Source organism: Schistocerca serialis, chromosome 2 (assembly GCF_023864345.2).
Source record: "Schistocerca serialis cubense isolate TAMUIC-IGC-003099 chromosome 2, iqSchSeri2.2, whole genome shotgun sequence".
Taxonomy (NCBI): Eukaryota; Metazoa; Arthropoda; class Insecta; order Orthoptera; family Acrididae; genus Schistocerca; species Schistocerca serialis.
This window is the reverse complement of record NC_064639.1, coordinates 119164004-119179440: the sequence shown is the minus strand read 5'-3', so window position 1 is coordinate 119179440 and position 15437 is coordinate 119164004. Positions and strand designations below refer to the sequence as shown.

At 44.6% G+C, this 15437-nt stretch overlaps 1 protein-coding gene across 1 annotated transcript in view; it reads right to left on the bottom strand.

Moving 5' to 3' along the window:
* Positions 1 to 15437, bottom strand: part of LOC126455764 (uncharacterized) — a 204200-nt gene that overhangs the window by 51868 nt on the left and 136895 nt on the right. Inside the window, exon 6 of the mRNA XM_050091528.1 lies at positions 7151 to 7312. Within this exon, the coding sequence (XP_049947485.1) occupies positions 7151 to 7312 (162 nt within the window). The remainder of the gene's footprint in view (positions 1 to 7150; positions 7313 to 15437) is intronic.

Here is a 15437-nt window from a genome sequence, read left to right as displayed (position 1 = left end):
CTTCACGGAGTGCTGCTCTGAGGAGAGATATCGATGTCGGTCGGTGAGGCCTGGCACAAAGTCGGCGTTCCAAAACATACCTAAGGTGTTCTGTAGGATTCAGGTCAGGACTCTGTGCAGGCCAGTCCATTACAGGGATGTTAATGTCCTGTAACCACTCCGCCACTGGCCGTGCATTATGAACGTGTGCTCGATCGTGCTGAAATATACTATCGACATCCCCGAATTGCTCTTCAGCAGTGGGAAGCAAGAAGGTGCTTAAAACACCAATGTTGGCCAGTGCTGTGATAGTGCTACGCAAAACAACAAGCGGTGCAAGCCCCCTCCATGAAATACACCACCACACCATAACACCACAGCCTCCGAATTTTACTGTTGGCACTACACACGTTGGCAGATGACGTTCACCGGGTATTCGCCATACCTACACCCTGCCGTCGGATCTGCACATTGTGTACCGTAATTCGAAACTCCACACAACGTTTTTCCACTGTTCAGTCGTCCAATGTTTACGCTCCTTACACCAAGTGAGGCGTCGTTTGGCATTTACCGGCGTGATATGTCGCTTATGAACAGCCGCTCGACCATGATATCGAAGTTTTTTCACCTCCCGCCTAACTGTCATAGTACTTGCAGTAGATCCTGATGCAGTGTGGAATTCCTGTGTGATGGTCTGGATAGAAGTCTGCCTCTAACACATTACGACCCTCTTCAACTGTCGGCGTTTTCTGTCAGTCAACAGACTAGGTCGGCATGTACGCTTTTCTGCTGTACGTGTCCCTTCACGTTTCTACTTGAGTATCACATCGGAAATAGTGGACCTAGGGATGTTTAGGAGTGTGGAAATCTGCCATACAGACGTATGACACAAGTCACAACCAACCACCTGACCACGTTAGAAGTCCGTGAGTTCTGCGGAGCACCCCGTTCTGCTCTCTCACGGCCGGGCAGAGTGGCCGCGCGGTTCTAGGCGCTACAGTCTGGAACCGCGAGACCGCTACGGTCGCAGGTTCGAATCCTGCCTCGGGCATCGATGTGTGTGAAGTCCTTATGTTAGATAGGTTTAAGTAGTTCTAAGTTCTAGGGGACTGATGACCTCAGAAGTAAAGTCCCATAGTGCTCAGAGCCATTTGAACCATTTGCTCTCTCACGATGTCTAATGACTACTTAGGTCGCTGATATAGAGTACCTGCCAGTAGATGGCAGCACAATGCACATAATATGAAAAACGCATGTTTCTGGGGGTGTCCGGATACTTTTGATAACTTAGTGTACATATCTGTTACAACCAATATCTCCAGTTACTTGTCTGTCGCCGGCCGCTGTGACGGAGCGATTCTAGGCGCTTCAGTCTGGAACTGTGCGATCGCTGCACTCGCAGGTTCGAACCCTGCCTCGGGCATGGATGTGTGTGATGTCCTTAGGTTAGTTAGGTTTAAGTAGTTCTAGGTTCTAGGGGACTGATGACCTCAGATGTTAAGTCCCATAGTGCTTAGTGCCATTTGAACCATTTGAACTTGTCTGCCTGTTTCTGGACTTTTCACCACACACTGGTCCTCCACTGTCAAAGAGCCATCCAGATTTCGGCATTCTGTGATTTTCCTAAATTGTTTAAGTCGAATACTGGAGTGGTTCCTTTGAAAAGGAACGGCCGATCCCATTCCCCATCGTTACGAAATACGAGTTTTTGCTACGTCCCTAATAACATCAACATCTACGGGACGTTAAACGCTGATTTTCGTTCTCCTACTCCAAGTTTAGCTATTGTCAGATAACGTATGTTAGCAACTGCCCACGAATCTGTCCTTTATTCTGGCACGGGTTTTCCGTAGATTTATCCCTCATCTGTTGCGTTTAACGCAGCGGCGCCGACGTCTAATGCCTGACGACATGTGCCTGCCGACTGCTTAGTAGTGTATGGCTTTGTACTGCGTCTTTATAATAGAATGACAGACAGACGTGACTTGTTGACGAAACATGTACTGTGAATGAATCTATCCTGTAAATGAGATCTTGCGTTGGCGACATATTATCATTTTAGGCTTGGTCTCCGGTGTGGCTTGCTGCAGTTCCTCGACTGCGTTGCCATTACCATTACCAGCACAAGTTTTGTCCTCGTCATTAGTGTCGCTGTCGCTTGTGTCCACGAACGTATCTCTTTCGTCAGACAGCTCTGATGATGTTAGATCATAGATATCAAAATTTGGTTCTTCCAACATCCTCCGTAATTCCTGATCCGTGAAACTAGTCGTTTTTCTATGTTTACAAAATCAGTATGGGATTGTGGGTCCACATTGATGCAAAACACTTTCGTTTTATTTTATTTATTGTCATTCCCAAATTATTTTCAGCGAAAAAACCGCCATTGTCAGTGGTTTTTTTTCTTTATTCTAAAACATGCAAAAAATACTATCGTTATAAGCATCATAAAACATTGGTACATGTTTACTGTTTGTTCCAAATATTGTATTTCGTGAATAGTTTCATTAATAACTTACGCTATGTGATCATATGTATCCGCACGCCCCCGAAAACGTACGTTTTTCATATTAGGTGGTTTATGCTGCCACATACTGCCAGGTACTCCATATCAGCGACCCCAGTAGTCATTAGACATCGCGAGAGAGCAGAATGGGGCGCTCAGCGGAACTCACGGACTTCGAACGTGGTCAGGTGACTGGGTTTCATTTGTGTCATACGTCTGTAAGCGAGATTTCCACTCGTAAACATCCCTAGGTCCACTGTTTCCGATGTGATAGTCACGTGGACATATGAAGGTACACGTACAGCACAAAACCGTACAGGCCGACCTCGTCTGTTCACTGACAGAGACCGCCTACAGCTGAAGAGGGTCGTAATGTGTGACAGGCAGACATCTATCCAGACCATTACACAGGAATTCCAAACTGCATCAGGATCTACTGCAAGTACTATGACAGTTAAACGGGAAATGAGAAAACTTGTATTTCATGGTCGAGTGGCTGCTCATAAGCCATATATCACGCCGGTAAATGCCAAACGACGTCTCGCTTGGTCTAAGGAGCGTAAACAATGGACGCTTAAACAGTGGAAAAACGTTGTGTGGAGTGACGAATTACGGTACAAAATGTGGCCATCCGATGGTAGGGTGTGGGTATGACGAATGCCCGGTGAACATCATCTGCTAGCGTGTGTAGTGCCAACAGTAAAATTCGGAGGCGGTGGTGTTATGGTGTGGTCGTGTTTTTCATGGAGGGGACTTTACCCCTTGTTGTTTTGCGTGGCACTATCACAGCACAGGCCTACATTGATGTTTTAAGAACCTTCTTGCTTCCCACTGTTGAAGAGCAATTGCATCTTTCAACCCGATCGAGCACCTGTTCATAATGCACGGCCTGTGGCGGAGTGATTACACGACAATAACATCACTGTAATGGACTAGCCTGCACAGAGTTCTGACCTGAATCCTACAGAACACCTTTGGGATGTTTTGCAACGCCGACTTTGTGCCAGGCATCACCGACCGACATCTCTCTCCTCAATGCAGCACTGCGTGAAGAATGGGCTGTCATTCGCCAAGAAACCTTTCAGCACCTGATCGAACGTATGAGTGCAAGATTGGAAGCTGTCATCAAGGCTAAGGGTGGGCCAACACCACATTGAATTCCAGCATTACCGATGGAGGGCGCCAGGTGTCCAGATACTTTTGATCACATAGTATATTTACCTCAAGTCACAGCGTAGTTTTCACGTTTGTCACCGTCATTACCGGCATATTTTATATGTTTTTTTGTTGCTGTTTGTTCGGTATACAGAATGTCATCTGCAACCGTATCACTGGATGTTATTAACAAATATGAAAAAGTGAACTTATATACGTCAGCGTTATGCTAATGGGAACTGCGATAGTGTTGCGGATACAGTTCTGGCGTGCACTTGGTTGTTACGTAATTTGTTTTGTACTCACGTTCCTTGGTCGGCTTACAGTTGCTTTTCTATACAGAAAAACATTACGCTACCATGCTGTTAGCGTGTGTCGCGACAATAAATCGCACATTGTGAGACAGTTTTGAAAATGGTGCAAAAATAACGACTTTCTGTGTTTAAAAGCAACTGAAGGCGACCAAGGAACGTGACCACATGACAAGTTACGTAACAACCTAGTGCGCAACACAAGCGTATCCGCAGCACTATCGCATTTCCCATTAGCGTGACGCTGACGTATATAAGTTCCCTTTTTCATACAGTTGCAGATGACATGCTTTATAGCGAAGAAACGGCAACAAAAACACTGAATATAAAAGTAACATATTCACCTTTTTTGTGGTCCGATAGGAGCATTTTTCCGGTTATTTCCTTCTTTTCCCTGCTACAGCAGGGCATGTCGCTCATACCAAAGAAACTTTATGGGCCACTAAGAATTTGGTAATATACTTACGTGAAATTTAAATAACGCAACGCTATAGAATTTTATACCTCAGACCAAATTTTATGTGCAGAAAATTTTTTACATATGCTTGAGTACTACAACAACCTGGGGTCCCCAGATCAAAAAATGGTTCAAATGGCTCTGAGCACTACGGGACTTAACTTCTGAGGTCATCAGTCCCCGAGAACTTAGAACTACTTAAACCTAACTAACCTAAGGACATTACACACATCCATGCCCGAGGCAGGATTCCAAACTGCGACCGTAGCGGTCGCGCGGTTCCAGACTGAAGCGCCTAGAACCGCTCGGCCACCCCGGCCGGCTCCCCAGATCCCTTTTGATGATGGCGGAGACACTTTACAGTACATTTCTCCGTGTTAAATCACTTTATGAACTATGTCACAGCCTCACACCGTATTCAACGTGCGTATTTGACGTGTACAGGTAGGGTAAATTTGAACGTCTGTATATCGGAAACGGATAAAGATATTAAGAAAATTTTCAAGGATTTTCGAAATCTGGATCTTAGGAATGTGTCGTAAAAATTACAAATATTTGGTGTACATAGGCGTCTTCGAACTGCGACTCGGATTTGGTGCCAAAAACTATGTTTTTGTGGTGTTTCTCGATAACGGATAAAGATTTTTGGAAATGGGAAGGTATCAATTGCAAATAATAGCCTAGAGTACATACCGTTAAAATTAATTTGCAGCGGTCATTTATTATCTAGATTTCTCCTCACGCCGGATTTTATGTGTACAAGTAGGGTAATTGGAACACCTGTATCTCGGAAACGAATAAAGGCATCAAAAAAATTTTCAAGGTTGTTTGAGAACGGGATCTTAGAAATATCTAGTAAGAATTTAAGTCGTTTGCTGTGCGTATCTGTCTTGGGATCATACGTTCCATTGGTAGCGAGTCGGTGAAACGGACTCTCTCTCAATTCCTATCTCAAGCAGTTGTCATCGAGCAAAATCGAAACAGGACAAGCAACCATAGTCCGCATATCGCCATGTTGTTCTCTGGCTAGCGTCATTGTCTCGTTTAAAAAATCTATATCTACAGATGCATAAAATAGTGTAAATACCACAAGTTCATGTGTATGATGACGAATCAAGGATTCGTTTCACTACACATTCTGTGGAAAGAGTTAACATCTCCAGCTGAAGGCGAAGATACACTACTGCGCATTAAAATTGCTACACCAAGAACAAATATATTATACTAGAAATGACATGTGATTGCATTTTCACGCAATTTGTGTGCATAGATCCTGAAAAACCAGTATCCAGAACAACCACCTCTGGCCGAAATAACGGCCTTGATACGCCTGGGCATTGAGTGAAACAGAGCTTGGGTGGCGTCTACAGGTACTGCTGCATATGCAGCGTCAACACGATACCACAGTTCATCAAGAGTAGTGACAGGCGTATTGTGACGAGCCAGTTGCTCGCCACCATTCACCAGACGTTTTCAGTTGGTGAGAGATCTGGAGAATGTGCTGGCCAGGGCAGCAGTAAAACATTTTCTGTATCCAGAAAGGCCCTTACAGGACCTGAAACATGCGGTCGTGCATTACCCTGCTGAAATGTAGGGTTTCGCAGGGATCGAATGAAGGGTAGAGCCACGGGTCGTAACACATCTATAATGTAAAGTCCACTGTTGAAAGTGCCGTCAATGCGAACAAGAGGTGACCGAGACGTGCAACCAATGGCACCCCATACCATCACGCCGTGTGATACGGTAGTATGGCGATGACGAATACACGTTTCCAATATGCGTTCACCGCGATGTCGCCAAACACGGATGCGACCATCATGACGCTGTAAACAGAACCTGGATTCATCCGAAAAAGAGACGTTTTGCCATTCGTGCACCCAGGTTCGTCGTTGAGTACACCATCGCATGCGCCCCTGTCTGTGATGCAGCGTCAAGGGTAACCGCAACCACGGTCTCCGAGCTGATAGTCCATGCTGCTGCAAACGTCGTCGAACTGTTCGTGGAGATGGTTGTTGTCTTGAAAATGTCCCCATCTGTTGACTTAGGGATCGAGACGTGGCTGCACGATCCGTTACAGCATTGCGGATAAGATGCCTGTCATCTCGACTGCTAGTGATACGAGGCCGTTGGGATCCAGCACGGCGTTCCGTATTACCCTCCTGATCCCTTCGATTCTATATTCTGCTAACAGTCATTGGATCGCGACCAACGCGAGCAGCAATGTCGCGATACGATAAACCGCAATCGCGATAGGCTACAATCCGACCTTTATCAAAGTCGGAAAGGTGATGGTACGCATTTCTCCTCCTTACACGAGGCATCACAGCAACGTTTCACCAGGCAACGTCGGTCAACTGCTGTTTGTGTATGACAAAACGGTTGGAAACTTTCCTCATGCCAGGAAGTTGTAGGTGTCGCCACCAGTGCCAACCATGTGTGAATGCTCTGTAAAGCTAATCATTTGCATATCACAGCGTCTTCTTCCTGTCGGCTAAATTTCGCGTCTGTAGCACGTCATATTCGTGGTGTAACAATTTTAATGGCCAGTAGTGTATAAATCTCGAACGGTTTCATGGGGAACAACAAGAAAACAAAACGTTATGAAAGAGACCTGTGACGGATGAACCGCGAATCAAACCCCCCAGACGACAAGAATGTGGTAACGATCCCTGCCGATCACTACCGGGAGCAAAGAGAAAGTATGTGTAGCCTTCGCTGAACACCGGGCAGTGGAGCACTCACCGTCGATGCCGCCGCGGAGCTCGGCGTCGGTGAGGTCTATGATGACCTTGTGGCCGATGACGTAGTTGATGGGCAGCAGCGGGTCGTCCCAGAAGCCGGCGGCCCCCACACGGACAGCAGCCACGCGAGGGCCCTGGTAGATGGCCACCTCGGACAAGTCTCCTGTCGTGACATGCATAACGCAGCAGCGTCAGTAACGCTGATAAACGACGGGGCAACAAGATCGCAGATCTGAGCTAACAAGACGAGCTCTGCATTCTTTTAGCTCACTGAAACAGCAGTTGTGCTCTCCGAGTGTAGTGGACATTAAACAGCAAACCACTACCGTCAGGGTTGTAACACTCATATCGATTAGGAGAAGGTTTATTTTCTGTAACTGTGTACCTGCAATTTATGAAGTGTGTATTCTATATTGTTTAAACTCCTTTGTGTATGGCAAGAAAATTAGATATTTGTAATATATTTATGAAAAAAGCAAAAGAATATGATGTTGTTTTAAATTATTGTAAAATCAATATTTTTTTATTTATGAATTTGGCCAGCTATGGACCAGTATTTGTATGGAGTGTAGCCATGTATGGAAGTGAAACATGGACGATAAATAGATTAGACAAGAAGAGAATAGAAGCTTTCGAAATGTGGGGCTACAGAAGAATGCTGAAGATTAGATGGGTAGACCACATAACTAATGAGGAAGTATTGAATAGAATTGGGGAGAAGAGTAGCTTGTGGCACAACTTGACTGGAAGAAGGGATCGGTTGGTAGGACACGTTCTGAGACATCGAGGGATCACCAATTTAGTATTGGAGGGCAGCGTGGAGGGTAAAATGGCTCTGAGCACTATGGGACTCAACTGCTGAGGTCATTAGTCCCCTAGAACTTAGAACTAGTTAAACCTAACTAACCTAAGGACATCACAAACATCCATGCCCGAGGCAGGATTCGAACCTGCGACCGTAGCGGTCTTGCGGTTCCAGACTGCAGCGCCTTTAACCGCACGGCCACTTCGGCCAGCGTGGAGGGTAAAAATCGTAGAGGGGGACCAAGAGATGAATACACTAAGCAGATTCAGAAGGACGTAGGCTGCAGTAGGTACTGGGAGATGAAGAAGCTTGCACAGGATAGAGTAGCATGGAGAGCTGCATCAAACCACTCTCAGGACTGAAGACCACAACAACAACAACAACATCATCTGCAAAGGCTAAATATTTCACATCAGATTTGTTCTTTCCTTGGCCCATGCTTATATCATTTCTGCCTCTGTTTTTTAATGTGCTTTCCCATGTTTTTACTATTTTATCTAAAACCAAGTTAAAGAGAATTGGGGACAGTCCGTCTCCTTGTCGAACTCCTGTTATGATTTTGAATGGTTCAGAAATTTCGCCTTGAAACTTAATTCTTGATGTATCTGTGAGCGTTTGTTCAACAAGTCTTCTGGTGTTTTCATCTATCCCTGATTCATAACGTATCTGGAATAGTGTTTGTCAACTGAGTTTTAGCCCTTCTTGAAGTCTACGAAAGTAACTACTGTATTTTCATTTTGTATAGCTCTCAATCTCACAATTGTCTTTAAATTAAGAATCTATTCTGCACGTGATCTACATTTTCTAAATCCTGCTTGATAATCTCCTATATGAGGTCTTGATTGTTCCTCTATTCTATTTAAAAGTGCTTTAGAAAGTATTTTCTATGTTTATATGTTTATAAAAAGAGTATGTTTCCTAAAAGCTGGTTCTTACTTAGGGCACTCGTATTTGTAACATGTAAACGCTGTAGAAAAGTCTCTCCGCAACGAAAGTGGCATGGCGCGATGTGAAAGGTGGATTTGGCGGTCCAACTGAGCGGCTCTTTTGTGTGAACGACACGCAGTATGCGTCTAGCCTTAGCACGGTATACCTCGACGGTGCTAAGAGAGGCAATATGAAGCTGCTTTAGAAGGGATTTGCCTCGGATGTGGATCTGGTATTATTTTTTATTCACGAAAAAATGGAATGGCTCATATGTTGAAAATCAGACACCAAGAAAAGAATTTATACAGCATTCGCACATCAAGAGCCATTGCGCCTGCCACCAATCTTCATGCAACCTTCATACATTCAGCCAACTAATGTATATGGGCATTGACCAGATAATTCGTGTGTTGTTTCAATAATAATCACATAAAACATAAAGTGGTGTCCGTAACCATATTTTCAATCCTGATCACGAACCTACGCAGCGTCCTCGCCTAAGTGCTACTAAAGCCGAGTATCCTGATTTAAATGAACAGTCCTTGCATTCATGTGTTTAAAAGTGATTTTTTTTGTCTAAAGTAAAAGGAGTAGTAAAAATTAAAGTAAGAGTAACGTTTGGATGCTTTGTTAATGAACTGCTCCAAGTGAAATACAGTTTTGTAGGATTACAGTGCAAGATTGTGTAAATATTATTGCAAAGAATATCCGCTTCACAGGTAATTAAAGTTCAAGTGCATATAAATCTTTAATGAACAGATTTACGATAGTATTGTTAGAAGAAAAATTATGCATGATTTTAAAAGAAGGTGTATTTTTGGTGCCCATGATGAAAGTTTCTTTTTTTTAGTTAATTACGCCCAGTGTTGTATTTTATTGTCCTGCAAAGGAATTTAAGTGAATGATTAGCCTTTAGAGTTAGCCATTACTATTGCAATAATCAAAGATCTTTGACCAGTCAAACTATACTAGTTTATGGGTCCCCATCATATTCTCCACCTATTAAGAAAAAATTGAACTGTTACTGTTACTAACAAAAGCTGCTATATGGAGAGGAGCTTAAACAGTGTATTTACGATGTTATTCATCTTTATTTGTGTTTTTTTCATTTCAGTCAAGTAGAAGCCGCTCATGTCCAAATTTACTTCTGCTTTTCATGCAGTGACATTACAGTATTTGATTAAGTAATGCTTTTGAGTGTGGCTTTCATTAGTATGAGACTGGTGCAAATTTGCTGCCCATAATTTGGCGTGTGTGTTATTGGTAACTGTTGCTACACACAGTACAGAGTTCACTGTGTCAGTTTGTATCCTGTTTGTTATTCAAAGGGAAATCTCAACAAAAGTAACTTCAATAACCAATATTCAATTTTCTCAACGATATATTTCCAAAATAAATTCATTTATGAGTTTACCGCTTTCGCTAACTCCCAAGATTAAAGGCTGTTTGGTTTTTCTATTATTTCACCAAATTCAAAATTATAGTCCGATGCCCTTGTCCATTTGACCTCTCAGAGGATAACATTACCCGGCACTTTAGTGTTATAGGGTGTCTTCAGGTGTGTCCCAGGGTTGTGTGACGTAAATGATCTGACGTATAGGGTGAGGAGAAGTCTGCCGCTGTTCGATGATGACGCTGTGATGTAACGGAAGGCATCGTCGTTGAGTGACTGTAGGAGGATACAAGATTATTTACACAGCCTATTGGTGTGATGAAGCCGGCCGGCGTGGCCGAGCGGTTCTAGGCGCTACAGTCTGGAACCGCGCGACCGCTACGGTCGCAAGTTCGAATCCTGCCTCGGGCATGGACGTGTGTGATGTCCTTAGGTTAGTTAGGTTTAAGTAGTTCTAAGTTATATGGGACTGATGACCTCAGATGTTAAGTCCCATAGTGCTCAGAGCCATTTGAACCATTTTGGTGTGATGAGTGGTAGCTAATTCTAAACGTAGAAAAAAGTAAGTTAATGCAGGCGAGTAGGGAAAACAGTGCTGTAACGTTCGAGTACAATATTAGTGGAGTGCTGCTTGATAAAGCCACGTCGATTACATATCGAGTCCTAATGTTGTAAAGTGATACGAAATGAAACGAGCATGTAAGGACGTAGGACGGCGAGTAGTTGGCTTGGGTTTATTGGGATAATTTTAAGAAAGTGTGGATCATGTGTAAAGGAGAGCGCGTATAGTACACTAGTGCGGCCCATTCTTGAGTGCTGCTCGAGTGTTTGGGATCCGCACCGTGTGGGATTAACGAAAGACATTGAATTAATTCAGAAAGGAAGACGAAATGGACAGAGAAAGAAAAAAGGAGGACATGGACAGAGAGAGGATGGAGGAGGAGACGTACAGATGAAGGAAAAAGGAGAAGATTGACAGAGAGAGGGGTGGAGGAGATGAAGTGAGAGAATGAGGAGGACAAGATGGACAAACAGACGTAGAGGAATAGATAGACAGAGAAAGGACAGACGAGACAGATGGGACAGGGAGGAGATGGACTGAGAGAGGGGAGAGGCGATGGACAGACAGATGGAGAGGAGGAAGGGGAGATGGACAGTAGAGGGTCGTGGAGGAGATGGCGCGAGAATGGATTGAGGGGACAGGAGGAGTTTGATTCTGGGAAGGGAGTTAGACAGAAGGGATGGAGCTGATGCACAGAGGGAGAACGAGCAGATGGACAGATAGAGTGGGGAGTAGCAGCAGTAGGGATAGAGGTGTAGGAGGTGGACAGAGAATGGGGGACGGAGGATGTGGAGAGAGAGGTCGGCGAATAAGAGAAGGACCAAGAGGGGAGTGAAAGAGACGGATAGAGAGGGCTGAAAGTACGAGATGGACTAGTAGAATTGGAGTAAATACAAGCTCAGGCTACGCCGGGTAGTCAGCTAGTTTTGAACAAAAATAATCGGCAATGGCGGGTGAAGACTTCTAGTACAAGGAAGTCTTTCTCCTAACTGCCTTGCCAAAGAGGGCAGAATGGTGGACAGAGGTTTGGGACATCCTCTTGTCGTAGGGTGGGAAACTAGCCCTGAAAGGCGAAACAATCAGCAGTGACCAACTGCATGAGGATACAGAAGGCAATGAAAACCATTGCATTAAGGACACGTAATATGTATCTGCAGGACGTGGGGCCAGTAATTGAAATAGTGTCATGTTGATTTCGCATTGGCAAGAGATTCCGGATGAGCACCCATTCAGACTGCCAGTGGAGAAGTAATCATGAGAAAAAGACTGAATAACCAATGAAAGGGAACATTCTACGAGTCCTCTTTAGTTCGTAGTGATTTACCCACGTGTCATCAATGGATACTACGCGACTGAGAAAACCTTTTTCCTTTCGAAAATGCCTTAAATGTGATTTCGACGTTACCAGACGTTCATGTTTACTTTTGTCCCTATGAGCATAAACTTTACGATAGATATGAGGTTCAGGGTCGATTCAAAGTGTTGAATCGTGCCTAATGTTCAACTCATGCGCACTGTTAATAGTTCTGAACCGACAATCGCCACGAATCAGTGGGTCAGCTGCCGTGGTATCCTTTACCATTTTCGTACTGCGTAGCTTTCTCAAACGCTCCTCTCGTAAAATTTATGTTCACGAGGGGGCCCGTCATCATAATGAAGCATTTTGCGATACTCTCTGCAACTGTAGTTACTTCAAAGAACAACAAAAAACGTATCATTCCACCCATTTGTTCCTCGGCGGATACGGAGAATGGGGCACTGCGAATAAAATTCTCTGAAATCACTAGGGATAGAGCTATTCGCTGACCCGACACGGGTTGTGTACAAGAACAATATGTTAAGTCATATTACTGCTGAGCCAGTGCTGTCAACCTATGGAGGAGAAATAAAAAACTTAGGCCTCACCTAGCTCCTCTGTCAGTGTTGCATATGAGGTTTACTGTGGACACTGCAACGTGATCACGTTAGACCAGTAGTTATTGTGGATACTAGTAGGTAGCCACATTAAACGAGTGTTTCTGTCAACATTATGAGTTGGTCACATTAAAACGGGGATTATTATGGGCGTTAGCAGCTGGCCACGTTAAAACAGGTGTTACTATGGACACAAGCAGGTGGTCACTGTTGTGTCTAGGCATATAGCACGCCAATATAGCGGGGCAGCATCACGGGTTGCCGATACACAATATCTTAGGGGCCACGGCAACGAGAACCAAAACAACACCAGTTGTGGGCGACAACAACATGGAATGCTGTCAACGCCAAATCAAGACGCTACCGGTACAGCCCCAGGTCACTGGCCTCAACAACAGGTGGGCTAGTCCGCGACCAGTTCAAAAAAAATGGCTCTGAGCATTATGGGGCTCAACTGCTGAGGTCATTAGTCCCCTAGAACTTAGAACTAGTTAAACCTAACTAACCTAAGGACATCACAAACATCCATGCCCGAGGCAGGATTCGAACCTGCGACCGTAGCGGTCTTGCGGTTCCAGACTACAGCGCCTTGAACCGCACGGCCACTTCGGCCGGCTGCGACCAGTTCTTCTGACGGCACCGTATTTAAGGCGCCGAAACGCCACTATCCAGCAGTCTAAGTCTTCTCGCCAGAAGAGGGAACCAACGGAGCCTACCTCGAGCCACTAGCCGTCTGCGCCTATGTTACGATGTGACCTCATGACCTCACGAAGCTCTGCCACCAGAACTTTTCTATTCGGCTGTACATTACTGTGTTGTGTTCTTGGACAACCGCCCTTAACTGTCATCCTTTATGTGGTGTCACCGCCAGACACCACACTTGCTAGGTGGTAGCCTTTAAATCGGCCGCGGTCCGGTAGTATACGTCGGACCCGCGTGTCGCCACTGTCAGTGATAGCAGACCGAGCACCACCATACGGCAGGTCTAGAGAGACGTCCTGGCACTCGCCCCAGTTGTGCAGCCGACTTTGCTAGCGATGTTACACTGACACATACGCTCTCATTTGCCGAGACGATAGTTAGCTTAGCCTTCAGCTACGTCATTTGCTACGACCTAGCAAGGCGCCATTAACAGTTTATATTGAGATTATTAATGTACCGTCAAGAGCGATGTACACCAATTATGGATTAAAGTTAAGTATTACATCAACTACGTACTTTATTTGCTACTATTAATTCCCTTAACTGTTCCAGACCTCACGCCAGTCTGCGTGAGCTAAATGCGTGCCTTTCGGCTTCGTCTCATAGTGACTTGGCTGTCTTGCCAAGTCACAACACTTCAGCGCATAGACTTCTGCCTGTTTGGAGTCAGTGAAATTTCTGCTTTGACAAACAGTTACAATCTTTTGTTAGACTGCTTAAGTGCTCGAACAGAGATAGTTACAGTCACAAACAGCAGTTTGGTACAGAATAGTTAAATTTGGTTTTATGTTCTTATTATTTAACATTTTATTCCTTATCTATCTGGAGTGAGTTACTGCTTACCGAGTCCTCGATGGGCCACTTCAGTCACGTTGAAACAGCGGTTATGGTGGACATTAATAGGTTGTTACGTTAAAATAGGGGCTACTGTGGATGTAATGAGGTGAGCACATTGTAATGTGTTTTACTATGGACACTGTCATGTGGTCAGTTAGAACAGTAGTTGCCAAACGTGGTAACAACTTAGAAAACGGTAATCACTTCCGACATTAGAAGGTGCTACATTAAAAACAGGTGTCGCTGCAGACATTAGCAGGTGATCATACAAAATCAAGGGGCTACCATAGATATTAGCTCCATAAGGGTAATTAATGTGGACACTAGCCATTAGGAAGGGGTCACATTAAAATACGTGTTGCTTTTGATAACACCAGGAATTCACGTTATAACAGGGATCACTGTGCACACTAGGAGGGTGTCAGATTGAAAAAAATGGTGGTTACTACAGTCACTAGCAGGTGTCACAGTAAAACGCCAGTAACTGTTGAGATGGACACTAGCAGGTGGTGACGGTAAAACGGTAGTTACTGTTGATATTTGCATGCGGTCACGTTCAAACCGTAGTTACTGTGGACACTAGCAGGTGGTCACGTTAAAACAGATGTTACTGTGGACTCTAGCAGGTGGTCAACTTGAAACAGGTGTTACTGTGCTGTACAGAGCTCGCATTGCCACACCAAAGTCGGCAACGTGAATCTGTGCCACAGTCATTCGTGAGGGCTCGCTGCAATGCAGAACGATATGTGAGTGCCGCTCATGAAGACCACAAATCCCTTCTCAGCACAGCAGCGCCCTCACACTGAGGTCAATAAGTGTCAGGCTAGCTAGATTTCTGCCCCAGTTCGAGATCTCAGCTAGAGCAGCCAACATCATCGCCTAGGAGCAACAAGTAGTTAAAGTTTGAGATGAACTTGTAGTGTTGTTAATACTGAATATTGTTTGTTAGTTAGTGCAACAAGTGATGCTTTGTTAGGCCAAGATAGTTGTAAATCACTCAGTATTCCTGTGGCAAAGGAGTGTGTCAAACTTAAAAAAATCTTTTATTCCTTCATGTGATAAAGTGAACTAATACTTCACGTGTCCTGGTTTGATGTAGCATCTCCCACGGTACTCAAAGAACGCACAGCTGTGGGCAGACGAAAGTG